We start from the raw sequence: 26,515 nt of genomic DNA, 5'->3' as shown, positions 1-26,515 counted from the left end.
GGCCAGAGCAATCAGACAAGACAAAGAAATAAAAGGCATCCATATCGGAAAAGAAGAAGTAAAGGTATCACTTTTTGCTGATGATATGATCCTATACATCGAAAACCCAAAGGACTCCACAAAAAGATTATTAGAAACAATAAACCAATACAGTAAGGTCGCAGGATACAAAATTAACATACAAAAGTCCATAGCCTTTCTATATGCCAACAATGAAATATTAGAAAACGAACTCAAAAAAATAATCCCCTTCACGATTGCAACAAAAAAAATAAAATACCTAGGAATAAACATAACAAAGAACGTAAAGGACCTATATAATGAAAATTACAAAGCATTGTTAAGGGAAATCGAAAAAGATACAATGAGATGGAAAAATATTCCTTGTTCTTGGATAGGAAGAATAAATATAATCAAAATGGCCATATTACCCAAAGCAATATACAAATTTAATGCAATTCCCATCAAAATCCCTATGAGATTTTTTAATGAAATAGAGCAAAAAATCATCAGATTTATATGGAACTATAAAAAACCCCGAATAGCCAAAACAATCCTAAGGAAAAAGAATGAAGCTGGGGGCATTACAATACCTGACTTTAAACTATATTATAGGGCCACGATAATCAAAACAGCATGGTATTGGCAGAAAAATAGACACTCAGACCAATGGAACAGAATAGAAAGCCCAGAAATAAAACCACATATATATGGTCAAATAATCTTTGATAAAGGGGCCAACAACACACAATGGAGAAAAGAAAGCCTCTTCAACAAATGGTGTTGGGAAAACTGGAAAGCCACATGCAAAAGAATGAAACTCGACTACAGCCTGTCCCCGTGTACTAAAATTAATTCAAAATGGATCAAAGACCTAAATATAAGACCTGAAACAATAAAGTACATAGAAGAAGACATAGGTACTAAAATCATGGACCTGGGTTTTAAAGAACATTTTATGAACTTGACTCCAATGGCAAGAGAAGTGAAGGCAAAGATAAATGAATGGGACTACATCAGAATTAAAAGTTTTTGCTCAGCAAGAGAAACTGATATCAAAATAAACAGACAGCCAACTATATGGGAACTGATATTTTCAAACGACAGCTCAGATAAGGGCCTAATATCCAAAATTTACAAAGAACTCATAAAACTCAACAACAAACAAACAAACAATCCAATAAAAAAATGGGAAGAGGACATGAACAGACACTTCTCCCAGGAAGAGATACAAATGGCCAACAGATATATGAAAAGATGCTCAGCTTCATTAGTTATTAGAGAAATGCAAATCAAAACTACAATGAGATACCACCTCACTCCTGTTAGATTAGCTATTATCAACAAGACGGGTAATAGCAAATGTTGGAGAGGCTGTGGAGAAAAAGGAACCCTCATTCACTGTTGGTGGGACTGTAAAGTAGTACAACCATTATGGAGGAAAGTATGGTGGTTCCTCAAAAAACTACAAATAGAACTACCTTATGACCCAGCAATCCCTCTACTGGGTATATACCCCAAAACCTCAGAAACATTGATACGTGAAGACACATGTAGCCCCATGTTCATTGCAGCACTGTTCACAGTGGCCAAGACATGGAAACAACCAAAAAGCCCTTCAATAGAAGACTGGATAAAGAAGATGTGGCACATATACACTATGGAATACTACTCAGCCATAAGAAATGATGACATCAGATCATTTACAGCAAAATGGTGGGATCTTGATAACATTATAAGGAGTGAAATAAGTAAATCAGAAAAAAACAAGAACTACATGATTCCATACATTGGTGGAACATAAAAATGAGACTAAGAGACATGGACAAGAGTGTGGTGGTTACCAAGGGTGGGGGGGGAGGGAGGACATGGGAGGGAGGGAGGGAGAGAGTTAGGGGGAGGGGGAGGGGCACAGAGAACTAGATAGAGGGTGATGGAGGACAATCTGACTTTGGGCGAGGGGTTTGCAACATAATTTGATGACAAAATAACCTAGACATGTTTTCTTTGAATATATGTACCCTGATTTATTAATGTCATCCCATTACCATTAATAAAAATTTATTAAAAAAAAATAGTCTTTTTCACGTCACATTACATTGTTGCAGATATCTCCAAATATTATTTGCACTCATCATTACTTCATTTTAGAGTAGTTATTAGATCTGTCATTAGATCACACATGACTGCAGTTTTCCTGTCTAGGGCCCTCATGCGAGGTAGCTAGCCAACTATGAAGCAACTCTGCCCAATTATTGTTGAGCCACCAAACAATGAGACCCCATGTGTTTACTCTGGTGACCCAGGCATCTACTATATGCCCCCCCATCTCCAAACTTTCCCAAGTCAAATCACTCCCTCTTGATTTTTCTTCAGCCTATACCCTACTGCTCCTTCCAGAAAGCCCTTCCCAGCCACCTGAGCCTAGTCCAACCCACACAGAGCTCTCTTAAACCTTAGCACTGTCTACAAGTACCTGGTTTTGTGCCTCATTAAGCCTGTACATTATGCTGTATTTAACAGTCTCTAAATATAAATCCTACTTCTGTACCCCAAGCCCCAAACTTAGACTTCTTTGGTAACCCTAAATTCCTTCCACAGTGCAAAGCAAGCAGTTATCACTCATTATGGACTTGTAGATGGAATAACCGATTGAGTCAATTGAGTCAGGGTCCCTGACTCAAATGTTTTAGTCTAGTTCTACCAATAACACCAATGGAACTTCTGTTTGATGCCTCTCTGGACATCAATTTCCTTATAAATTTTTTTTTTAAGTGAGTTGATCTAACTGATGTTTCCACCTCTTAACTTTTGAATTAGGCAACCACTTTTTATCTCCTCAAAAATCTGAGAAAAATGATGGGGGAAACTGAAAAGCCTCCCTCAGCTCTCCCCGGCAGGGTTAGTCACTTGCTCCTCTGAGTTTCCCACAGCCTTCTGTATGTATATATATATAATACCTATATACGACGTTTACCACAATTATTTTTTATTACTTTTTTAATCTTATTTATTGATTTTCAGCAAGATAGGAAGGGGTAAAGAAAGAGACAGGAACACAGATCTGTCCCTGTATGTGCCCCGATCAGGGATCAAACCTCAACCTTTGCATTTCAGGACAATGATCTAACCAAGTGAGCTATCTGGCCAGGGCACCAAAAAGTTTTGAGAGAGTGAGTAAGATGTGGCTAGGAGGTGAAGGGAAGAGTCAAGACTGCCTGGATTCAAATTCTGACTCTACTCCCTCATACTGTATAACCTCAGGCAAGTTACTTAACCTATGATTGCATTCCCTCACCTATAAAATGGGGCTAGTACCTAACACACAGGATAACTTGAAGAATTAAATGAAATAAACTGTTTAGAATAATGCTAGCAACACAGTAAGCACTAAAAAAATGTTAGTTGCTATTATTGCTGATGTTATTAATGTCTTACTAGGCACTAGGTTCCTACTTTAGCTGAATCTCTGTCCTCCCATTCTTTTTTTTTTTATTTATTCATTTTAGAAAGGAGAGAGAGAGGGAGAGGGAGAGAGAGAGAAGAGAGAGAGAAGGGGGAGAGAAGGGGGAGGAGCAGGAAGCATCAACTCCCATATGTGCCTTGACCAGGCAAGCCCAGGATTTCGAACCAGCGACCTCAGCATTTCCAGGTCGACACTTTATCCACTGCACCACCACAGGTCAGGCCTGTCCTCCCATTCTTTATCATAGAACTCTGTTTATCCTTTCTTCCATGGCACTTACCACAAAATAATACATGTATTTATATACTTATTTTCGCCTGACCGGGAGGTGGCGCAAAGGATAGAGCGTCGGACTGGGATACAGAGGACCCAGGTTCGAGACCCCAAGGTCGCCAGCTTGAACGCAGGCTCATCAGGTTTGAGCAAAGCTCACCAGCTTGAGCCCAAAGTCGCTGGCTCGAGCAAGGGGTCACTCAGTCTGCTGTAGCCACTCCCCCCCCCCCAGTCAAGGCACATATGAGAAGCAATCAATGAACAACTAAGGTGCCGCAACGAAGAATTGATGCTTTTCATCTCTCTCCCTTCCTGTCTATCCCTCTTTCTGACTCTCTCTGTCACTAAATAAATAAATAAAATTATATACTTATTTTCTATCTCCCCACTAGACTGTAAACTTCATGAGGGCAGAGAAGCTATCTGTTTTGTTCATCCTTTAAGTCTCAACAACAAACATATTGCCTGGCCCAGAGCTGGCACTCAAATTTGTTGAATAAATAGCATATGAGCTGGCACTGTTGAATGTTTACTAAATAAATTAACCTAGCTAAGGGTGATTATTAAAGCTGAGGCATGGGCAAATGATGTCCTAGCTGCCCCTGGATTGCTGTGACCCTCTCCCCAGCCCCCAATATTAGCTTCAGTCAAGCCCTACACACCTGCCTTTGGCCCCAGTCCAGTTCTGGGAGCCACTCTCAGCTAAAATTAGAATAGCCACCAAGATGGCCAGGCCATTTATAGCCTTGGAGGCAAGAGCAACCAGCTAGGTGGGCAAGCAAGGCTCTGGCCTCCTATTCTATCAGGGGTTTTACTGAGAAGCCAGTCTGCTCTCCACAAACAGTCTGGATACCTATCCTCCAAAGTTCTGTTCTAGCTATATTGAGTCAAACCACAGTTCCTGATTAGAGGCCCTCGGTACCTCCAACACTAGCAGTCACAACTCCAGACTCACCTGGGACCCCTCCATCATATTCTGCAGAAAATATGTTGAGCTTCTAGGGGCAATGAGCCCAGAGTCTGGGAGGTTCCAAGCATGAGTTCCAGGCCATCTTCAGAAATGCAGGCCTCAGAGTAGCACAGCCAGGCACAGATCTTTACTGAGAAAGTAACTAAACATAGCTTGGTGTACAGGTATCAGAGAGCCAGGAGGTAAGAAGAATAGCCTCTTCACTGCCCAATGTGAGGGCCTCCTACCAGAGAACCTGCCATCTCTGCAGTCAGGCCTTTAAGATGGGCCTATACATCCAACAAGAGAAAAATCCAATTCTCTCAGCCCTGCAGAAGACTCCCCAGAGGAGAAAAAGACAGGCCTTTTCTTGGCTCTCTGCTACAGAGTCACCAAGACCTGCCTCACTAATTCACTAGGAGGAAAGTAACATTCTCTTGACTTTGCCTGGTATTCACTTAACAGGGCATGGCCTGAGAAGATGAAAGTGGTCTAGGACATAAGTATCAAAAAGCCTGCCATCAAAACTGAACACAGGCCTGGCCAGTTGGCTCAATGGTAGAGCATTGGCCTGCAGTGTGGATGCCCCAGGTTTGGTTCCCAGTAAGGGAACACAGGAGAAGTGACCATCTGCTTCTCTACCCCTCCCCTCTCCTTCTCTCTCTCTCTCTCTCTCTCTCTCTCTCTCTCTCTCTTTTCCTCTCCAGCAGCCATGGCTCAATTGGTTTAAACGCATCAGCTCTGGGCACTGAGAATGACTTTGTGGAGCCTCTACCTCAGGTGCTAAAAATAGATTGGTTGCGAGCATCGGCCCCAGATAGGGTTGCCGGGTGGATCCTGGTCAGGATCTCTCTATCTCCCCTCCTCTCAGTTGGAAGAAAAAAAAAAGACTGAACACAGAACTCAGTTTCTTCACCCATAAAAATGGGGATAGTACCACATGCCCCACACTCTAGTAGGGCTGTTGTGAGACTTTTATAGGAAAAATAGCTGTTATTGTAAAGCAGGGGTCCCCAAACTATGGCCCACAGGCCGCATGCGCCCCCTGAGGCCATTTATCAGCCCCCGCTGCACTTCCAGAAGGGGCACCTCTTTCATTGGTGATCAGTGAGAGGAGCACAAAGCCCAGCGTCGCTCACATACAGTACTACTTCCGGTGACGCGGAATGCACGTGTCACAGCTCCGGAAGTGCATCATATCACTTGTTAAGGCTAGCAGTGACAAATATGAAATCGGACATTGACCATCTCATTAGCCAAAAGCAGGCCCATAGTTCCCATTGAAATACTGGTCAGTTTGTTGATTTAAATTTACTTGTTCTTTATTTTAAATATTGTATTGGTTCCCATTTTGTTTTTTTACTTTAAGATATGTGCAGTGTGCATAAGGATTTGTTCATAGTTTTTTTTATAGTCCGGCCCTCCAACAATCTGAGGGACAGTGAACTGGCCCCCTGTGTAAAAAGTTTGGGGACCCCTGTTGTAAAGTATAACCTTTAGAAAACATAAAAATTGACTAGGTAGCTAACCTGACCAGGCGGTGGCACAGTGAATAGAGCGTCAGACTGGGATGCGGAGGACCCAAGTTCGAGACCCCGGGGTCACCATCTTGAGTACGGGGTCATCTGGCTTGAGCAAAAAACTCATCTTGCCTGACCTGTGGTGCCACAGTGGATAAAGCATCGACCTAGAATGCTAAGGTTGCTGGTTAGAAGCCCTAGGCTTCCCTGGTCAAGGCACATATGGGAGTTGACGCTTCCTGCTCCTCCCCCCACCTTTCTCTCTCTCCTCTCTAAAATGAATAAAATCTTAAAAAAAAAAAAAAAGCTCACCAGCTTGGACCCAAGGTCGCTGGCTCGAGCAAGGTGTTACTCAGTCTGCTGAAAGCCCACGGTCAAGGCACATATGAGAAAGCAATCAATGAACAACTAAGGTGTCACAACAAAAAACTGATGATTGATGCTTCTCATGTCTCTCCATTCCTGTCTGTCTGTCCCTATCTATCCCTCTCTCTGACTCTCTCTCTCTCTCTCTGTTCCTGTAAAAACAAACAAACAAACAAACAGGGGCGGTTCTAAAGGATGCTGGAATGTCTGTTACCTATCACCCCTCACACACACACACACACACACACACACACACACATTCCTGATAGCCAGCTAATGCCTAAAATTCAAAACCGCATCCCTTTAGCTTGTGTCTAAACTATAAGACACCCCTCGCCCATAAAATATTCATTTTATGTCAGGCACTCATATTTTAGGGTTAAAAAAGGACATATCAATTATAAACAGAGATGTCACTGGAACAGCAGAGATGTTCCATAGAGCTACTTAACAGTTTGACCCACATCTGACTACCAGTCTTTCCCTTCATAGCCCAATGAGAACCAAGCTTTAAGCTGTTTCAGGGGCCAAGGAGACATCACATGGAGAACCACAATTAATATGCAACAAGGACCTATCTTCAAAGCAACAGCCTAGGTGCCATGCTTGTACATAGGGCAATGCTGACTTCACCAGGAACCCAGTCCTTGGGGTACCTGGAATCACATGCAACCCAGTCAAGAAAGTTAAAACAGGGTTTCCTAAGAAAGGGTCCACCACCAAAGTCAGTCTCTGGATACATCCATGAAACTTCCAGCCACCGTGACCTATTTCCTTATCCTCCTTGTATCAACAGGTATCCACTGAGCCATCCCTTCACTTAAGCTTGAGCACCTCAGAAAGAACCCAGCTTCAAACTCTCCCTACTCGGTAGCCCACTGCTTTGAACAGAACACAGTGACATGGTGAGAGAAATAGGAAAAGAAAACAAAATTCCTTCTAAGCCTTGTTTAAACAACTGAATTTTTTTTTAAGTGGCAGGAAGAGACAGACTCCCACATGTACCTTGACCAGGATCCACCTGGCAAGCCCCTACCAGGGGATACTTTGTGGGGCAGGGACACAGCTCCATTGCTTGGCAGTTGAGCTATTTTAGTGCCTGAGGTGAAGCCATGGAGCCATCCTAGCGCCTATAGCCAACTTTGCTTGAACCAATCGAGCCATGGCTGCTGGATGGGAAGAGAGATAGAAAGGGAGAGGGATAAAAGCAGATGGTTACTTATCCTGTGTGCCCTGACCGGGAATTGAACCCAGAACTTCTGCATGCCAGGCTGAGGCTCTACCGCTGAGCTAATCGGCCAGGGCCAGCAACTGAATTTTAAAAAGGGCTCTTTTCTTCTGCAACAGAATATCAGGGCTCCTGCTATCTGACAAGGCTCTGTGAGTACATAGGGAAAGCCAGGACAGAACAAAAATATTATAGAATATCTACTCTTGTCAGTCAGAAGAATCAGAGTAAGTCAACAAGTGGTCCCAAAAGTTTTATCATGCTCATGTTGAGAAAAGGCCATTTAACTCCCTGGTGGTAAATAAGATTCCATCTAAGGAATTGCCTTGTATGTCAAATGGGCACAGCTAAGAGACAGTAGATTACCTAAGGGAAGGGAGGGACTAGGGCTCCCACACTTGTCGGAATAGAAGGGCACACCTGAACACACCAATAGAGTTGGCCCAGCCCTGTCTTTCCCTGCCCAACCCAAGTAGCCTCAACCTCCCTGTGTTGCCAAGCGCTGAAACTGGCCAACAGCAACAGACTTATCCTTTACCCAGGCCATTCTTCCTGACAAGTAGCCCTGAGAAGGGGTCTTGGCTTGCTGATCTGAAAGCCAGGGTGCTCCAGAGGCAGACCTCACCTCACTGCCAGTAAAAGACATCCGAGGAGGAATGAGGAAAGTTGAAGACAGACAGACACTAGCCATGGCTCCTAGACCTAACAAATTCCTTGGACTACTGGGAACAGACAGTGCCATGTGTGGGTCCTCCATCAACAACACACGTAGTAAACTAGGGTTCAACTTGCCCATTCGGGCACCTCGGTCCTGAGTCAAAGCCCCTGGCCCAATACAGCCAGTAACAAGGCCTTACCTGCTTCAGTGGACTCCTCATTATTGGCCCCCGAACCAGTTCCTGTCGCCTTCTCGCTGTAGCTATGGCTGAGGCTCTGGCCATGATGCAAGAGGAGCCCCCAAAAAAGCCACAGGGCAAGACGGGTGCACACATCCATGACTTCGGGTCTCAGTCAACATGCGCCTGATGTGGATACCTCGGAATCCCAAAGGCAAAGCTGGGAGACCCGGAGTACAGCCGCGGGTCTTGGAACCCCAGGCAAGATGCCCCCGAGGCGCCGCAGCTGTCCAGGCACTCGAGGGCCTGCCTCCACCGACAGCCAAAGGTCAAATGCTCCGAGTTTGGGCTCGGAAGGAGGGCCGTCGTCTCTGGTCCACCAGTGGGTCCGCCGGAGTTGGGGCGGCCTGAGCGCCCGGTTTGCTCGGGCCGCTTCCGGAGAGTATGGACAGGGTGGCTACGGGGCCGCTGTCAGCTCCGCAGCCGGCTACACCCCTGAGGGAGGGAGCAGCAGGCGGGACCTCCTGCCAGCAGGGGAGTGGGGGGGGGGGGAGAGGGGAAGAGGGGGGCACCTGGCCTCGCCCCGCTGTGGAGGGACGAGCAGCACAGCCTCCGGGATAGGCGTGCGACTCACAGGCCCCCGCAGGCGCGGGCGGATCCGGGATCCCAGGCCTCCTAGGCCGAGATCAGTGCCCCCACCCAGTCCCGTGCCCAGGCGGCCGGCTGTGCCCAGCCAGGTTCAGCAGGCGGACTCGCACGGGCCGGGCCCGGGACAGCGGCTCCCGGGCGGGCGGCGCGGGGCGGGCCCGGGGCTGGCGGGGGCGTGCTCTCCCACAGGCCCGCCCCGCGCCGCCCGGCCCCCTGCGAAGCCCGGGGCCGCCCCAGCGCCGGGCTTATCCCGGAATAACCTGTTGGAGGCAGCCGCCGGGTGCCCCCAGCCTCTGGCACCCAGCCCGCCCCAGTCTCGGCCAGGACCCCTTTCCCGCAGCAAGGGTCGGGTCCCGGCCTCCCTTTCCCCCACGAGTCTCTCCCGCGCTAACAGCCCGCAGACTGGCGGACGGGCCCCTGACACGCAGTTGCTCAGGTAACCCAGGCCTGCGGCTGCAGCGGCGACGGCGGCAGTAGCCGCTCTGCCGAATCTCCGGGCTTCAGTGTTAGCCTCAGCTCTAGAGCCGGCTGTACAGAAGCCACAGAACAAAAATTGCCGCCCGGATGCTTCAGGCGACAACGGCCTGGCCAGTTTAGAACTCGGGGCATGCGGGATGCTTCAGGCGACAACGGCCTGGTCAGTTTGGGGCCCGGGGCACGTTCCCAGCCCCCACTCAGAGCTGGCTTTTTAGGCTCCACTCCCCCGCCGCTCCTCGCAGCCAATCGGCTGCCGCCTTCCTGCAGCTTAGGAACACGCGCGCTTCGTCACCCGTGTACAGCGGCCCCTCGCGGGCAAACCTGAGTGCTGCCGATGGAACACGAGCTCCTAGAAGGCCCTGCCCCTTTGCAGAGGGTTGGGTAGTGAAGCGAGGACCCGCCCCAGGGGAGGCCCACTAGGGATTGCCAGTATTTTCAGAGGAAATGATGCCAGAAAACGAAAAGTCCAAATCACTAAAGGTGAGAATTGCCCTACACATCCCTTAAGTCTAGACTAAAGGGTCCAATCTGCTTTCCAGACACCCCTTCCCCACCTCATTCAAGCTAAATAGGATGCCCTCCTTTAACTTTCACAGCCTGTTTTCCTACCTACTTCTCAAATCTCCACCCCTTTTAGGTTTTAGCAGGTAGGGCCTGTGGCTGGTTCTTGCCCACATCTCACACTCCCAGCTCTCTGTGCTACTTTGGAGGAGGTGTTAGCGACCTGAGAGTGAGTGCCCCACTGACGGGAGAGCCGCTCCTGGGCCTCCTTCAACAGAGCTTGCACTTCCTGTTCTCTTCTCAAGTATGTTGTCAGCAAATCTTTACTGAAATCTGCTCTGTGCCCTACCCTGTCCTTGGCACCGAAGCAAAGGGAAGGTATTAGGCATAGTCCCTACTCTGACTGACAGTGCTAAGCTAGCTAGCTAGCTACCTGTACTGAGCAAGCCCCCCCAAACCGGGAACAGGGATTTGCCCAACAGCTGCCTGGCTTAAGGATTAGGCTATTGATATAAAAATACACATCTAACGTCATCTACTACCACTCTCCCCACTCTCTTGTTAAGCTCCAGTCACACTGACCTTCTTTAAGTTCCTTAAACACAGAACCTTAGCCATTTGTATCTGCTGTTGCTCCTTCCTGAAACATTCCCCTCAACCCCCAGCTTCTCATATAGCTGGCCTCTCATTCTTCTAGAGAAAGGGCAAGGTCTCCTATTCAGAAACTTAATTCTGAGCACTGCCTCTAATCCAGAATTTGACCATACACATGTCTGCCTCCCCCAACCCCATAGGATTGTGAGTTTTCAGAGGTCAAGGATTGTGCCTTATTCATCTCTGGGAAAAGGATCCATTCATAGGTCCTGCACATAGTAGGTTGACATGAGTTCATTCATATGATCACTCAAATATTTATTGAGTAACAACTATGTGTTGGGAAACTGGTCAGAAGAGATGAGCCCCTGAATTAGGTTCTAGCAGACCTATGCTCAGATTCAGGGTCTCACACTCAAATAGGAAAGCAGGCAAATAGGTAATACAATTGAGAGAAGTAGGTGAGAGGAATAGGAAATAATGGGGAGCATGGCACACAGGAGAGTAGGCAGGAAAGTGGTCTCAGTATTGCTGGATTATCTTTAAGAGAAGATGAAAAACTGGACTTTTGTATGACATATCCTTTATTATTATTATTATTATTATTATTATTAGCAACTAATTTTTTAAAGTGTAAAACCCTGTGTAGACCACACAAAACGCATCTGCACCTTAAAACACTCAGACTGCTAGTTTGTCACTTCTGTATAAGCCAACCCATCTGCCTTTTCTCTCATTTGTGTAAGAGAACACACAAGAGTAAAGGAAAGGAAAGCGTGCTTAATACAACTTCTTTTAAACTCAACTGCATCGTTTCTCTTAGCTACTACTGATTTCTTTGTATGGGCACATAATTCATTTGGTACAAGAGCCTGGGTCTTGAAGGCAGGAAGTAAGGGTCTGTTACCATTTTCACACCAAAACCTTGAATCCTCTAAAGGCTGTTGCATTTCCTGTGAGGCTCAAATGGCATCTGGGAACTAAAAATAGAATTACCGTATAATCTAGTAATTCCACTTCTGGGTATACAACCCCCCAAAACTGAAAGCAAGTTCTTGAAGAGATATTCACATACCCATGTTCCTAATAGCTATGAACTATTCACAGTAGCCAAGACATGGAAGCAATCCAAGTGTCCATGGACAGATGAATGGATTTTTTAAATGCAGTATATATGTACAATGGAATATTATTCATTGATTAGAGTGAATCAGTTGATTAGTGTGTGGTCCAGATGTGCACAAAGATTGAGAGTTTGATCCCTGGTCAGGGCACAACAAGGAACAGATCAGTGTTTCTTCTCTATCTCCATTCTTCTATCCCTCTCAAGTAAATAAATAATTGTGTGTGTGTGTGTGTGTGTGTGTGTGTGTGTGTGTGTAACAGAGACAAAGAGAGGGACAGACAGGAAGGGAGAGAGATGAGAATCATCAATTCTTTGTTGCAGGCCTGACCTGTGGTGGCGCAGTGGATAAAGTGTCAACCTGGAAATGCTGAGGTTGCCAGTTCAAAACCCTGGGCTTGCCTGGTCAAGGCACATATGGGAGTTGATGCTTTCTGCTCCTCCCCCCTTCTCTCTCTCTCTCTCTCCCCTCTCTATAATGAATAAATAAAATCTTTAAAAAAAAATTCTTTGTTGCGGCACCTTAGTTGTTCATTGATTGCTTTCTCATAAGTGCCTTGACCAGGGGGCTACAGCAGAGTGAGTGACCCCTTGCTCAAGCCAGTGATCTTGAGCTCAAGCTGGTGAGCCTTGATCAAACCAGATGAGCCTGCACTCAAGCTGGCGACCTTGGGATCTCGAACCTGGGTCCTCCATGTCCCAGTCCAGCGCCCTATCACTGCACCACCGCCTGGTCAGGCAATAAAATTTTTTTTTTTTTTTTTGTATTTTTCTGAAGCTAGAAACGGGGAGAGACAGTCAGACAGACTCCCGCATACGCCCGACCGGGATCCACCCGGCACGCCCACCAGGGGCGAAGCTCTGCCCACCAGGGGGCGATGCTCTGCCCCTCCGGGGCATCGCTCTGCCGCGACCAGAGCCACTCTAGCGCCTGGGGCAGAGGCCAAGGAGCCATCTCCAGCGCCCGGGCCATCTTTGCTCCAATGGAGCCTTGGCTGCGGGAGGGGAAGGGAGAGACAGAGAGGAAGGAGGAGGGGGTGGAGAAGCAAATGGGCGCTTCTCCTGTGTGCCCTGGCCGGGAATCGAACCCGGGTCCCCCGCATGCCAGGCCGATGCTCTACCACTGAGCCAACCGGCCAGGGCCAATAAAAATATTTTTAAAAAAAGGAAATTCTAGCCTGACCAGGCGGTGGCACAATGGATAGAGCGTCGGACTGGGATGCTGAAGATCCAGGTTCGAGACCCCGATGTTGCCAGCTTGAGCGTGGGCTTATCTGGTTTGAACAAAGCTCACCAGCTTGGACCCAAGATCGCTGGCTCCAGCAAAGGGTGACTTGGTCTGCTGAAGGCCCACGGTCAAGGCACATATGAGACAGCAATCAATGAACAACTAAGGTGTTGCAATGCGCAACGAAAAATTGATGATTGATGCTTCTCATCTCTATCCGTTCCTGTCTGTCTGTCCCTATCTATACCTCTCTCTGACGCTCTCTCTGTCCCTGATAAAAAAGAAAAAAGAAAAAAAAGAAGGAAATTTTACATGCTACTATACGAATGAATCTTTTTTTTTTAGTTTTTTTTTAATTTTTCTTTTATTAATTTTTAGAGAGTGAGAGACAGAGAAATAGAGAAAGAGAGAAGGGGAGGGAGGAGCAGGAAGCATCAACTCCCATATGTGCCTTGACCAGGCAAGCCCAGGGTTTTAAACCGGCGACCTCAGTGTTCCAGGTCAACGCTTTATCCATTGCGCCACCACAGGTCAGGCAATATACGAATGAATCTTGAGGACCTTATGCTAAATGAAATAAGCCAGTCACAAGAGACAAATACTTCCCTGGCCAGTTGGCTCAGTGGTAGAGCATCAAGCTGGTATGGAAATCCCCAGTTCAATTCCCAGTCAGTACACACAGGAGAAGCAACCATCTGCTTCTCTTTCCCTCCCCTTCCCCCTTTTCCCTCTCTCTCTCCCTCTCCCTCTCTCTCTTTCTCTCTTCCCTTCCTGCAACCATGGCTCGAGTGATTCAAGTGTATTGGCCCCGGACGCTGAGGATGGGTCCATGGAGTCTGCCTCAGACACTAAAAATAGCCTGTTTGCAAGCATGGGCTCCAGATGGGCAGAGCTTCAGCCTCAGACAGGGGTTACTGGGTGGATCCTAGTCAGGGCACATGTGGGAGTCTGTCTCTCTATCTCCCCTCCTTTCACTTAAATTAAAAAAAAAAGAAAGAAAGAAAGACTACATGTATAATTCCACTTATACAAGGTACATAGAGTAGTAAAAGTAGCAGAGACAGAAAGTGGGATAGTGGTTGCCAGGGGCTGGGTGGAGGGGAGCATAAGGAATTGTTTAATGGATATAGTTTCAGTTTTGCAAGATGAAAAGAGTTTTGTACATAAGTTGCAAAACAATGTGAATGTACCTAAGATGACTGAACTGTACACTGAAAATGGTTAAAATGGTAAATTGTAATGTTATGTTTATTTTACTACAATTAAAAATAGTGTCTGAGAGCCAAAGCCACGGCCTGAACAACAGAATAAACATTCTAGTTTCCTCTCTGACTCAGAAATCTGACGTGACAACAAAATACCAGTTCCTCTCTGGATCTCAGTCTCCCTACCTATAGGATGAGTAGTATACCCAATTATTGATCCAGTTCAGCTTTAATATTCTACAAGCTAGAACCATCCTGAGACCTAGTGGATCTTCCTGGATTAGATGCTATGACTCTCACCTCAACAGCCCCTATGTTGGATCCTCATGTGAGTGAGGCTTCTGCAAGAAGAGAGCTTTTATTTTTCATCTTTTTGTCTTTTTAAAACCTATACACCAAGCCTAATAGAGCATCAGACTGGGATGCAGAGGACCCAGGTTCAAGACCCTGAGGTCGCCAGCTTGAGCACGGGCTCATCTGGTTTGAGCAAAAGCTCACCAGCTTGAGCTCAAGGTCACTGGCTCGAGCAAGGGGTTACTCGATCTGCTGAAGGCCCATGGTCAAGGCACATATGAAAAAGCAATCAATGAACAACTAAGGTGTAGCAACGAAAAACCAATGATTGATGCTTCTCATTTCTCTCCGTTCCTGTCTGTCTGTCCCTATCTATTCCTCTCTCTGACTCTCTCTGTCTCTGTAAAAAAAAAAAGGAAACCTATACACCAAGTCTTTACCGTGTACTAGGTGTGTCTCTTTTGAATCACCCTTAGAGCTTTGTTTCTAATAGATAGTCTGCAGATATTGGTTAAATCAAATTGGATAAATCATTCTCGTGCCTATTCCATAATATTCAAGAGCTTTCATATCTATTTTCTTCTCTCCTCCCTCACAAGAACTCTGATAGGTAAGACAGAGGCTATACTAATTTTACAGATGACAAAACTGAGGCGTAGGAGATGAAGTGGCAACCACATCAAGCTCTCTTTCTCCTTTGGGATTTCCTCTCCATCCTTCAAGTATCAGCTCAAGTGAAATAAAAGCATCCATGACTTGACCAATGATGACAGCCTAGCAGGAATGAAAAATTATAATTAGTTTAAAAAAAAGGGATCCTGCCCAAAATTCACCTATTCCTTCTTTTGGCACCTTCCCTGACATGCCTGTGCAATACCTTATTTATATAACTGGATTATGAAAACAGTAAGTATCTGTTTTCCCCCATTAACCCTGAACTCATCAAGGACTGCATTTCATTCATCTTTATATTCTCACAGCCTAGGACTTTACCTGGCACATACATGGTACTTAATAAAAGTGAATAAATGAATGTTGTGTGTTCTGTACAGCAGCCTAGTTATTCTTCCTCTACACCAGTGTTTTGTTTTGTTTTTTTAAGACTTTATTTATTCATTTTTTAGAGAGGGGAGAGGGAGGGGGGAGCAGGAAGCATCAACTCCCATAGGTGCCTTGACCAAGCAAGCCCAGGGTTTTGAACTGGTGACCTCAGTGTTTCAGGTCGATGCTTTGTCCACTGCGCCACCACAGGTAAGGCTTACACCAGTGTTTTTCAACCACTGGTCTGTAGACAAATCTGCCAGAAATTTTGTGCTGGTCCGTATAAGAGTTAACCACCCTGATATTGTATGAAGATTATAGACCCAATAATCTTAGTTGAATTCGCTTATGCTCAGGGTGATTTTTGCCTTAGCTGTCCCCAAAATAATTCTCTTTTTTTCACCAGGCCCCAAGTATGAAAAAGTTGAAAACCACTGCTCTATACCACAAGGTTTCTGTGTTGTTCTTTCATTTGGAAAGTGAGACACTCTTCAGCATAAGTATGATAGAATCCTAAATCTCTGTCTGGCTCAGAGAAATTTAGGAATCCCTGAGACTCTAGTCTAGGCTGTGTTATTAGTGGAGCTCCCTGGTGTCCAAACATGGCAAGTACAGCTATCACTGAGAAGCTGCCAGAGTCTGGTTGGATAGATAGGGGATCAGGAGAGAGATCTTGGCTTCTAACAACTCTTCATATGCTAGTTTCACAAAGAGAATCATCTCCCCTGCCAGAATCAGTTCTAGACTTTTACTGCCAATGTTCACTCATTCATTTAACCTCTACTGAGCACCTGTTCCTAGCAACCCAGTTCCTACCCTCAAAAAGCTCTTTTTTTTTATTCTTTTTTTTTCTTTTAAATATGTTTTTGCCTGCGTTTTTTTGTGTGTGTGTTTTTTAAATTTATTCATTTTAGAGAGGAGAGGGAGAGGCAGAGAGAAAGAGAGAGAGGAGAGAGAGAGAGAGAAGGGGGGAGGAGCTGGAAGCATCAACTCCCATATGTGCCTTGACCAGGCAAGCCCAGGGTTTCGAACCGGTGACCTCAGCATTTCCAGGTCGATGCTTTATCCACTGCACAACCACAGGTCAGGCCTAGCTCTTTTTTTTTTTTTTTAGAAATATAAGCAACTAGTACTTAATAATGTCTTGAAAGGAACTGGTACGGGGCAGTGAGGAAGTACAGAAGAGAGAAAAGTAACTGCCTAAAGCAATCAGAAAGGCTCTGCAGCCTGACCAGGTGGTGGCGCAGTGGATGGAGCCTCGGACTGGGATGTGGAAGGACCCAGGTTCGAGACCCTGGGGTCACCAGCTTGAGCGTGGGCTCATCTGGTTTGAGCAAAAGCCCACCGGCTTGAGCCCAGGGTCGCTGGCTCCAGCAAGGGGTTACTTGGTCTGTTGAAGGCCCGCGGTCAAGGCACATATGAGAAAGCAATCAATGAACAACTAAGGTTTTGCAATGTGCAACAAAAAACTAATGGTTCATGCTTCCTCATCTCTCTCCGTTCCTGTCTGTCTGTCCCTGTCTATCCCTCTCTCTGAAAGACAAAAAAAAAAAAAAAAAAAAAAGAGGCTCTGCAGAGGCAGAGGAGGTGATAGTGAAAGGTTCTGGAATTAGACTGTCTAGATTTACACCCTGGCTCTACTGTGTGACTCTGCAAACTGAGTTGCTCCTGAACACACTAGGGCTAAAGAAGAGAGATGAGAAACATCAATCATCAGTTTTTTGTTGCGACACCTTAGTTGTTCATTGATTGCTTTCTCATATGTGCCTTGACCGTGGGGCCACAGCAGACCGAGTAACCCTTTGCTCAAGCCAGCAACCTTGGGTCCAAGCTGGTGAGCTTTTGCTCAAACCAGATGAGCCCGCGCTCAAGCTGGCAACCTCAGTGTCTCGAACCTGAGTCCTCCACATCCCAGCCCGACGCTCTATCCACTGCACCACCACCTGGTCAGGCTCATCAGGCTATTTTTAAGGCTAGCAATGAAGGGGAGACTCCTACATGCACTCCTCAGGCAGACAGAAGGGGAGAGCAGGTAATTCAGAGGAGTACCAAGAAGGCTAAGTCCCTAATGCCACGTCAGAGACAAAAGAGAACTCTGATTTAGGGTTAGCGTGAAGAGGTTGGAGCTAGAACTGAGCAGAAGACCCTTACGGGCAATTGGTGAGCTATAGGAGCTGAAGCTCAGTGAGTGAGGACTAGTCTGGTAAGACCTGTATGGAAGATGCCAGGGCAGAGGTGAGAGAAGTTCAGAATCATTCTCCTTCTCCTCTCTGACTCCACCCTGATCTTTGAACCAAGTCAGCTTTAGCATTTTTGACCTTGAGAAAGAAGTAAGAACTAGTCAGGGAAGAGAACATGAGAGCACCATGGGCATATGGAGAAATTAATGTTCATTGGTTGTACCCTGGGCAATCTGCTTGATGCTTGTATTATCTCATTTAATCCTCACAATCCCACAAAGCATGTAGTATTATCATTCCCATTTTAAAAGAAAACTAAATGACTCTGATATATGTTCTTATACCTTTGTATGATTACCTGTTTAAGATTTAGCTCCCTGGTGCTCGTCTCTTGCTGTCACAGCTACTGCAGTACATTGAGCCCCATAGAGGCAGTGCCAGGGCAAATGAAAGGCTGATGAGCACTGGGAAACTCTGTGTTCACTGAGGGAATATAATTAAACATGGGCAAAGGAGATCCTAAGACTCTGAGAAGCAAAATATCATCATACGCTTTCTTTGTGCAAACTTGCCGGGAGGAGCACAAGAAGAGGAACCCAGATGTTTCATTCAACTTCTCAGAGTTTTCTAAGTGCTCAGCAAGGCAGAAGACCATGTCTACTAAAGAGAAAGGAAAATTTGAAGACATGGCAAAGACAGACAGGCCTGTAATGAAAGAGAAATAAAAACGTATATCCCTACTAAAGGGAAACAAAAAAGAAATTTAAAGATCCCAATGCATCCACAAGGCCTCCTTTGGCCTTTTACTTGCTTTGTTCTAAATGTTGCCTTGCCACTGGTGATGTTGCAAAGAAGTTGGGAGAGATGTGGAATAACACTGCTGCAGGTGACAAACAATCTTATATAAAGAAGGCTGCTAAACTGAAGGAGAAGTACAAAAAAGACATTGCTGCCTACCAAGCTCAAGGAAAGCCTGATGCTGGGGGCAAAAAAAAAAAAGAGAGAGAGTCATCAAGGCTGTAAAAGGCCCTGGCTGGTTGGCTCAGTGGTAGAGCATCGGCCTGGTGTGCGGAAGTCCCGAGTTCAGTTCCCGGCCAGGGCACACAGGAGAAGTGCCCATCTGCTTCTCCAACCCTCCCCCTCTCCTTCCTCTCTGTCTCTCTCTTCCCCTCCCGCAGCCGAGGCTCCATTGGAGCAAAAGATGGCCCGGGCGCTGGGGATGGCTCCTTGGCCTCTGCCCCAGGCGCTAGAGTGGCTCTGGTTGCAACAGAGCGACGCCCCGGATGGGCAGAGCATCGCCCCCTGGTGGGCATGCCGGGTGGATCCTGGTTGGGCGCATGCGGGAGTCTGTCTGACTGCCTCCCCGTTTCCAGCTTCAGAAAAAAAATAAAAATAAAAAATAATAATAAAAAGGCTGTAAAAGACAAGAAACGAAGGAAAAATAGGAAGACAAAGAAGTTAAAGAGGATGAGGAGGAGAAGGAAGATGAAGATGAAGAAGATAATAATGATGAATAACTTTGGTCTAGCACAATATCTTTCTTGTCTATAAAGCATTTAAGCCCTGTGTACACAAACCACTCCTTTAAAAATTTATCTTGTTTGCTTGTTTATTTACTTGAGAGAGACAGAGAGAGAGAGAGGAAGGGAGAGAGTAAGAAAAAAACATCAATTTATTGTTCCACTTATTTATGCATTCATTGGTTGATTCTTGTGTGTGCCCCCACCAGGAATCAGACCTGCAACCTTGGCATGTCTGGATGACATGCCAACCAACTGAGCTACCTTACCAGGGTCCACAACTCACTTCTTTTAAAGAAAAACAGTTTTAGCCTGATCAGTGGTGACACAGTGGGTAGAGTGTCAACCTGAGACACTGAGATCCCAGGTTTGAAACCCTGAGGTCTCTGGCTTAAGTATGGGCTCATCCAGCTTGAGTGCAGACTCACCAGCTTGAGTACAGGGTTGCCAGTTTGAGCATGGGATCATCGACATGATTCTATGGTTGTTGGCTTAAAGCCCAAGGTCACAGGCTTGAGCTCAAGGTCTCTGGCTTGAGCAAGAGGTCACTGGCTCTGATGGAACCCCCTGATCAAGGCCCATATGAGAAATAATCATTGAATAACTAAACTGCTGTAACTATAAGTTGATGCTTCTCATCTCTCTCCCTTCCTGTCTGTCTGTCTGTCTCTCTTGCTAAAAATATAAAGAGGCTCTGGCTGGTTGGCTCAGTGGTAGAGCATCAGCCTAGCATTTGGCTGTCCCAGGTTCAATTCTCGGTAAGGGCACACAGGAGAAGATACCATCTGCTTCTCCCCTCCTTCCTCTCCCCTTCCTCTCCCTCTTCCCTTCCAACAGCCAGTGGCTCCATTAATTTGAGCACGGCCCTGGGGTACAGAGGATAGGTCCTTTGAAGTATGTCAGCCTCAGGCACTAAATATAGCTCAAGCATCACCCCCAGGTCAGGGCACATGCGGAGTCTGCCTCACTATCTCCCATCCTATCACAGGAAGGAAGGAAGGAAGGAAGGAAGGAAGGAAGGAAGGAAGGAAGGAAGGAAGGAAGGAAGGAAGGAAGGAAGGAAGGAAGAGAAAGGAAAGGGAAAAAGAAAAAAAATTTAAATGTAGGGGTATGTTCTGACCTATGGTGGTGCAGTGGAAGAAGCATGGACCTGGAATGCTGACGTAAGCAGTTCGAGATTCCTGGGCTTACCTGGTCAAGGCATGTGAGAAGCAACTACCAGTTGATGCTTTCCACTTCCCCCCCTCTTCTCTCTAAAATCAATCAATAAAATCTTTAAAAAGATAAATAAATGTAGGCAATGTGTTGAGACCTATGTGATTCTGTCTGACCAGGTGGTAGCGCAGTGGATAGAGCGTCGGCCTGGGACATAGAGGAGTTCAAAACCCTGAGATCACCAGCTTGCACATGGGCTCACCAGCTTGAGCACAGGCTTGCTGGCTTGAGCATGGAATCATAGACATGATCCCATGGTCACTGTCTTGAGCCCAAAGGTTGCTGGCTTGAGTCCAAGGTCGCTGGCTTGAGCAAGGGATCACTCGCTTTGCTGGAACCCCCCAGTCAAGACACATATAAGAAAGCAATCAATGAACAACTAAGATGCCGCAGCAAATAATCGATGCTCCTCATCTCTCTCTCTTCCTGTCTGTCTGTCCCTGTCTGTCTCCCTCTCTCTAAAAAAATAAAATAAGAAACCTACATGATCCTTATCAAAGTCACCCCAATAAAGTTAATTTTAAAAAAGAATTAAATGCCTGACCAGGCAGTGGTGCAGTGGATAGAGCATTGGACTGAGACGTGGAGGACCCAGGTTCGAAACCCTGTGGTTGCCAGCTTGAACACGGGCTCATCTGGTTTGAGCAAGGCTCACCAGCTTGAGCCCAAGGTTGCTGGCTCAAGCAAGGGGTCACTCAGTCTGCTGTAGCACCCTGGTCGAGGCACGTATGAGAAAGCAATCAATGAACAACTAAGACTAAGGAGCCGCAACGAAGAATTGATACTTCTCATCTCTCTCTCTTCTTGTCTGTCTGTCCCTATCTTACTCTCTCTGTCTCTATCGCCAAAAAAAAAAAAAAAAAAAAAAAAAAAAGTCTAAGAATTTTAAAAATAAATAAAAAAGAATTGTATACTTGAAATTTATATAATTTTATTAACCTATGTCACCCCAATAAATTTAATATTTTTAAAAAAACAGAAGAACTAGAAATGTAAAAGTGAATAAGATTTGTTTTTAAACTGTATAGTTAACACATTACTGAATGTGTCTTTAGATAGCACTGTCCTGGTGGTATTTTCGATAGCCACTAACCTTGCCTGGTACAGTATGGGGGTTGTAAATTTGCATGGAAATTTAAAGCAGGTTCTTGCTGGTGCACAGTACAGATTAATTACATATGAGATGGTAGTTTTTTTCTTCAATTGTCTCTGATGCAGCTTATACGAAATAATTGTTCTTTTAACTGAATATCACTCTATAATTGCAAAAAAAGTTGCAAATGTTTTGTGGACATTCTGAAAGCTTCTCAGCAAATGCAATTTTCTATTAGAAAATAAAAAGATCCATCTTCCTTGCTAATTATATCAGGATAAGAACTTGTCTATGTTTTCACCACTACATCCTTGGTATGATCCTACACTTGGCCCAGAAAAGGTTTTCAATAAGTGTGTGTTCATGAAATGAATGAGAAAGGTCATATACTTGTCAAAGGCCACAATGTAAATTTTACAACCAGGATTTGAATCCTGGACTCTTTCACTCCAAAACCTAACTGTGTTCTTTCTATTCTACCTCCACCAAGTTCTTTCATCTGTTATTCATTTCTAAATACCCCAGCTTGGTGTCTTTGTCTCTCAGCTGCTTGTGAGCACAAACCTACCCCACCACCACCACAAACTCACCTATTTAGGAAAAATAAATGAAAGAACAGGAAGAAGAAACATCCCTTCTGGGGTTGTGCCCTCTTCCTACCTTCTTCAGCTCAGTCTCCTTTCTTTCCAAGAAGCCTTTGCAGACAGCCTCACCAAAATCTACCTGTCTCCTTTTCCTCTGACTTTATTGGCCCTCCATATATCTGTGCCATAAAAGCGACTCCAAGTCACCTGGCCTCTGATAGTTTTATACATATTAGTGCTTTATTAAGGCAATTTATTTCCACAAAAGTATACTGCAGGCAGGCCCTGGCCGGTTGGCTCAGTGGTAGAGCGTCGGCCTGGTGTGCAGGAGTCCGAGTTCAGTTCCCGGCCAGGGCACACAGGAGAAGCACCCATCTGCTTCTCCGCCCCTCCCCCTCTCCTTCCTCTCTGTCTCTCTCTTCCCCTCCTGCAGCCAAGGCTCCATTGGAGCAAAGCTGGCCCGGGCGCTGAGGATGGCTCCATGGCCTCTGCCTCAGGCGCTAGAATGGCTCTGGTTGCAACAGAGCAACGCCCCAGATGGGCAGAGCATCGCCCCCCACCACGTGGATCCCAGTCGGGCGCATGTGGGAGTCTGTCTGACTGCCTCCCCATTTCCAACTTCAGAAAAATACAAAAAAAAAAAAGTATACTGCAGGCAAATGTATGCTCAGGCCTGCCTGTGTCAGGCCTAATGGGTGGACACAGAAATGAATCAGACACAACCTCAAAGGACTTACAGTCAATGGGTAAGACAGACATTAGCTACATATACAATTAACTAGAGCACAAAGCAAGATGACCTAAATGGTATGAAAGAACTGTGAGCAATATGCTACATGCATAAACTTTAATTACTTAATTATTATTCTTAAGAGGGTGTCATCTAGGTTTGAGCTCAAAGGTATCATCTGGTTCAACCTCCTGTTTTCCAGTGAAGGACTCTTAGACCCAGAGAAAGATGAGGTCTAATCTAAAGTTTCACTAGCCAGTCTGAATGAGCCAAGATTATGGGTCTTCCAAAGCCCAGCCCAGGGCTCTTAACTTGTTTCCCAGTAGCTCATATGCAGCAGTCCTATATCTCATCAGACCATGAAATCTTCAAGGCCAAGTCAAGTGCTCTCACCTCAGCAAGCTTAACCATGCCCAGTATCACAGGCTGGGGAAACGTATTCTGACCCCAGACTGCTGATCAGCCTTTTGGCCTACTACATCTAACAGGCACCCTAATTTTACCATTATACTTCTAATATTTATTTCCAAGTATTTTTCACAGAAAACTTTTTTTTTTTTTTTTTTTACAGAGACAGAGAGTCAGAGAGAGGGATAGACAGACAGGAACGGAGAGATGAGAAGCATCAATCACCAGTTTTTCGTTGCATGTTGCAACACCTTAGTTGTTCATTGATTGCTGTCTCATATGTGCCCTGACCGTGGGCCTTCAGTAGACCGAGTAACCCCTTGCTGGAGCCAGCGACCTTGAGTCCAAGCTGGTGAGTTTTTGCTCAAACCAGAGGAGCCCACGCTCAAGCTGGCGACCTCAGGGACTTGAACCTGGGTCCTCCACATCCCAGTCTGATGCTCCATCCACTGCGCCACCGCCCGGTCAGGCGAAAACTTTTGTTTTAATGAGCTTTTTTTTTAAGCTAGAACATTAGTATATAAATCAGATAAAAGCCAACCCACTCTGGTTGAAGGGAAGAAAGGCAAGAGTCCCACTATTTTCTTTCCCTGAAATTCTGGGAAGGGAAATCCAGGAACACAACTCAAAAACCTTTGTTCTGAGATATAATTTTTAATGGGTTTATAGAAGTCATTTTACGATTGAGAACTTCCACTGAACCCTGTCTTGTATAGAAACTTACAATCCTTTTTACATCATCAAATGCCAAGCACCAGCCATGTGCTCTCATTGAGTATGGAGGGGAATCAGATTTTTCCTTTGTGTTCCCAGCTCTTCATTCTTTGAAGGAGGAGTTGTCCCAAGTGCTGTGGGGAGGGAGGAGACAGACCCAAACTCTGCCTGAGAGGCCAGTGGAAGTTTCTCCAGAAGCAGCATGGAGAATGAATTCATCTATTCAGTCATTTACCAGCCTGAATCCGATAGAGGCTCTCTAACTTGACTGTCTCATACCACACTCACTAGCTACATGTAACTATTGAACACTTGGACTGCATCTAGGCAAAATTCAGATATACAGGGGTCCTCAGATTACGATAGTCTCGACATATAACTTTTCGAGTTTATGACTCTCACTCCCATAAAAACTTTAAAAAAATTGAGCCATATTTCAGCTTATACCATTAGCGTCATACTTATGGACTATGTGGTTGTGCCTGGCAGAAGAATATGCAGTACAGTGTACAGTACAGTATATTTATGTCCTTTTCCTTTTTCTGTGGCTTAGTTGTGTTTTTATGTTCTAGATTATGATTTTACAACTGTGTTAGGATAGCTAAATGATGTAGGCCAGGGTGTGTTTTGACTTACACTAAAATTCAGGTTCCATCACTGTCGTAGGTACAGAACTGTGTTGTAACCTGAAGACCTCCTGTACTATATAAAACACACACCAGTTTTTCAGAGGTTTAGTACCAAAAAGAATGTAAAATATCCTATTCATTTTTATAATCAATAATTTTTATATTGATTACATGTTGAATGATAATATTTTGGATAAGTTAGGCTAAGTAAAATACATTCTTTTCTGTCCCTGTCTCCCTCTCTCTCACTAAAAAAAAAAAATTGGGGTCACTGGCTTGAGCATGTAAAATATATTATTAAAATGAATCTTATCTGTTTCTTAAAAAATTTTTTTAATGTCATTATTAGAAGTTTTAAAATTACATTTGTGGCTCACATTATATTTCCACTGCATAGCACTAAGTGCATGGCAGAGGTGGTGTACATATGGTAGCCAGGCAGGGGGTAGTCCATTAGGGCTAGATTGTGAGACACTGAGTCTTTTTCCCCTAGCAGTCAAGCCTGTAAAGAAGTCAGGCAGAAAGAATAGAATGCGCAAAGACCCAAGGATGTGGGCAGGCACATTGTGCTTAGGGAACTCATTCTTATATTAGTATAATTTTTTTAAAGGCATTTGTTGAGTGTTTCCTTTGAGCTAGGCATTGACAGAAAGCTTTTTACATCCCTTCTCATGTTATCTTCACAACTACAGGATGAAGAAGAGGTTATTCCAAAGACAGAATTTGAGGCTCAGAAAGTTAAGCTATTTATTCTCATTGTCCTTCCTCTTTATCTGGAAAGCCTCTTGGAGTCAGTGAGCCTGTCAGATTTACTACACAGCATCTGGCGCGGAGCTCTGCACGTGGTAGGCGCTCAGAAAGTTTCTGTTGAACGAAGAATGTCCATTCTCAAGTCCGAGTTCCACGCTCAACGCCTGGGAGCAGAAGCACCAGAGGGCGCCCACGAGTCCACCCACCCGCTTGGCCTCCCGGCCCGGGCAGGATCTCAGGCCTGGGTGCGGCCCTTCAGCCACAAGCAGTAGCGCGTCCCGGCGAGAAGAGGGGGCCAAGGGAGCCCCAAGTCCTCCGTCCGCCCCGCCCCTCCCCATATCCCAGGCGCGCCGAACGACCGGGTGCGGAACCACGACCCGACATCCTGTTTTGGGGGCCCGCGGCTCCGCCTGCGCTTCTGCTGATCTTGTCTTTCCCCGGGGTGCTGACGCCAGCTCCGCTTCCCCCTACCCCGTCTCCGCACCTTCCCCAGGGGTCTAGGGTCTTCCCACTGCTGAATCACCACTACTCCGCACTCCCTCGAAGCTCGGGGCAGGGGTGGGGACTGCCCCAGCTTGACCCATTCTAGCCCGAGCCTTGGGCACCCCCACAATCCCCGAGTTTGACTGAGGCACCAGGCCTAGGGGCGCCTGTTCTCAGCATCTTCCCGCGGGGGTTGGTGGGGGCGAGATACTGGCAGGGGGACAAAGGCCTAAAGCCTGGGCTAGGGCCTCTACAGGGGTGGGGTAGCAAGGAGGAGACAAGGCGGCCTGACTTTGGGAGGCCTGATATTAAGGGACTCAAAGGCACAGGACTGAGGTGGGGAGCCCAGGACACCACCTGGGGGCGAGGCTCGTGGAGATGAGACTGAGGGAGGGGGAAGCGGCCGGCGGACTTCCTGGTGCTGCGGCGCCCCGCCCCGCCCCGCCCCCGCGCCCCCCCC

The 26,515-nt window shown here is 46.0% G+C and overlaps 1 protein-coding gene and 1 pseudogene across 6 annotated transcripts in view; one reads left to right on the top strand and one right to left on the bottom strand.

Annotated features, from left to right (window-relative positions):
* Positions 1-9,449, bottom strand: part of STIM1 (stromal interaction molecule 1) — a 255,509-nt gene extending 246,060 nt beyond the window's left edge. The window contains exon 1 of one of the 6 annotated variants that reach the window (XM_066250756.1): positions 8,660-9,449. In XM_066250756.1, the coding sequence (XP_066106853.1) occupies positions 8,660-8,798 (139 nt within the window). In that variant the 5' untranslated portion in view covers positions 8,799-9,449. The remainder of the gene's footprint in view (positions 1-8,659) is intronic. The other 5 variants (XM_066250757.1, XM_066250758.1, XM_066250760.1 and 2 more) reach the window with 5 other exon arrangements.
* Positions 9,450-18,432: 8,983 nt separating this feature from the next.
* On the top strand, positions 18,433-19,446 carry LOC136320571 (high mobility group protein B1-like; annotated as a pseudogene).
* Positions 19,447-26,515: the final 7,069 nt, after the last annotated feature.

Source organism: Saccopteryx bilineata, chromosome 1, assembly GCF_036850765.1.
Source record: "Saccopteryx bilineata isolate mSacBil1 chromosome 1, mSacBil1_pri_phased_curated, whole genome shotgun sequence".
Taxonomy (NCBI): domain Eukaryota; kingdom Metazoa; phylum Chordata; class Mammalia; order Chiroptera; family Emballonuridae; genus Saccopteryx; species Saccopteryx bilineata.
The sequence above is the reverse complement of the archived record's forward strand: the minus strand, read 5'-3'. Positions and strand labels throughout refer to the sequence as shown.